A 2,155-nucleotide genomic window follows, 5' to 3' on the forward strand; every position below is an offset into this window, starting at 1 on the left:
ACTTCAACTGAAATGGTTATGGAACTTTACATGAACGTTTGTGTGATAAAGTTTTAACCTTATGTATTATGGTTTTTTGGAAGCGGACCTTACAAATAATGGGTTGTTAAGAACCATTACCATTCCAAATTCTTGTTTTCTCCATACATTATCGGAAAGAGAACTATATTAGAACGTTTTTACTTATGGTTTGAGAACATTAATGGTTATGGTTATGGTAGTCAGTAAGGTCCATTAATGGTTTTGTATTATCGCTCAACTTTACGTGAAATATATCGTGAATTGGTAATCAGTAATTTGCAGGCAACCAATTCGCGATATATTCCACATAAAGTTGATCGATGTTACAAAACCATTCATGGACCTTACTGCTTACCATAACCATTACCATTAATGTTCTCAAACCATAAGTTAAAAGGTTTTAGTATAGTTTTCTTTGCGAAAATGTATGGAGAAAACAAGAATTTTGAATGGTAATGGTTCTTAACAACCCATTACTTGTAAGGTCCACTTCCAAAAAACTATAATACTTAAGGTTAAAATTTTATCATTAAACGTTCATGTAAAGTTCCATAACCATTTCAGTTGAAGTTTAGCAGGGATTATAAACAATTTATAACCATTTTAGGTAAGGTCAATTTATGGTTCTCGCTTATGCGGGACGCCAAAGTCACGAGTTCAAGGACATAATATGATATCAGTACTAACATTTGAAAACGGCGCAAAAGCCATTTGTAAACAAATGGTTTGTGGGCCCTTTACTCGCTACTCGAAGTACACCCACGCAACACAACAGCTACATCGGGTAGGGGAAATCTTAAATATTATGCTAAATGGACTCCAGCAGTTCCTCATCTTTCTCATGGTTCTCAAGTCGGTGGCATTAGATCATTTTCGGCAGTAATCCGCCAGACGTCAAAACGTGACAGTTCCTTTGACTACTGCTGTCAAATATAGGAAGAAAAAAAATAATCGCTTATTTTCCGTCGGTTCCGCAAGTTTCGTACGAAAAATCCTCGTTTTGTCGAAAATGTCCGGCCTGATCCGGTTGAACAGCAGCGCCCTGTTGGTGCGTAATCTGATCCAACATTCGGCCCGCAACGCCCGGCTCATTTCCTCATCCCAAAAGAATCGCGATGCGGCCACCGTGGACCTGAGCAAGAAGGCTGCAGCGAAACCCGCCGAACCTGCCGCCGCCGCTGCTGCCACCAACAAGAATTGGGTAAGCTATGGATTCGATTACAAAACTGAAAAGGAAGATCAGAATTCGATGCACTCGACGTTCCTGTTCACCGTTACCTTCTGCCTGGTGCTGGGAACGTTCTACTGGGCATACCTGCCGGACCCACAGCTGCAGGACTGGGCCCAGCGGGAGGCATATCTGGAGTTGAGACGTCGCGAAGCTGCCGGATTGGAACCCATCAGCAAGGATTTCGTCGATCCTTCCCAGATCGTCCTGCCGTCCGACGAGGAGCTGGGCAAAACCGCGATCATTATCTAAGAGGCGCAAATGTGGTTGAGAGTGCGGATTTTTATTTTTCTTCTGCCCGTTTTGCCGTCGACCGAGGATTACATAACTAATGCCCGCAAGCAGCAGGGTAACCAAAACATCATCAGTGCTTGTATATACTAAGTTCAATAGAATATATTGCGGCAACGTAACGACGCCTGCGAGTGCGACATACTGGCCGAAGGTAGCAGAGCGATTAATGATTGGTTCAATAAAAAAAAATGATTAGGATTTCCGAAATGAGGTAACTATTGCTTTCTATGATGTTGTTCAGATTTTAGGCAAGATGCTGGTACGTGCTTCACAATGGTAAACAACAAAATGTTGATGACAGCCTTGTAGAGCGGAATGTTTGCTATAAGTGCATTTTGTGGATTGTGTAAATCTTTAATCGTATTCATGAGTCCTCAACCATGAAATTACATGATCACATACAATCTACTAAAAATATATAGGAGTGACGGAACAGATCGATTTATCAACGTTGAACAAATTGCAGCAAATTGTTCGAAATTATTTTTTTGATGTATAAATTTCAAAACGTGTTTTGAAGAAACATTGAAGCTTTTTGCGGATAATCAACGAGGTTATTCGGCTGATAAATTGACGACAGCATTTTTTTTAAATTAGTTAATTTAAAAATAA

General features: G+C 40.3%; 1 protein-coding gene across 1 annotated transcript; it reads left to right on the forward strand.

Moving 5' to 3' along the window:
- Positions 1–942: 942 nt before the first annotated feature.
- NP15.6 (NADH dehydrogenase [ubiquinone] 1 beta subcomplex subunit NP15.6) lies at positions 943–1,737 on the forward strand. Its single transcript, XM_065226598.1, has one exon. It carries the CDS (start codon positions 1,031–1,033, stop codon positions 1,499–1,501), a length of 471 nt encoding a protein of 156 aa, XP_065082670.1. The 5' UTR covers positions 943–1,030; the 3' UTR covers positions 1,502–1,737.
- Positions 1,738–2,155: the final 418 nt, after the last annotated feature.

This window comes from Ochlerotatus camptorhynchus, unplaced genomic scaffold, assembly GCF_037179485.1.
Source record: "Ochlerotatus camptorhynchus isolate MF236.1 unplaced genomic scaffold, CSIRO-AGI_Acam_v1.1 ptg000257l, whole genome shotgun sequence".
NCBI lineage: Eukaryota > Metazoa > Arthropoda > Insecta > Diptera > Culicidae > Ochlerotatus > Ochlerotatus camptorhynchus.

Excerpts from the sequence above, each read along its gene's own strand:
- NP15.6 (XM_065226598.1), top strand. The coding sequence starts at position 1,031 with ATGTCCGGCCTGATCCGGTTGAACAGCAGCGCCCTGTTGGTGCGTAAT.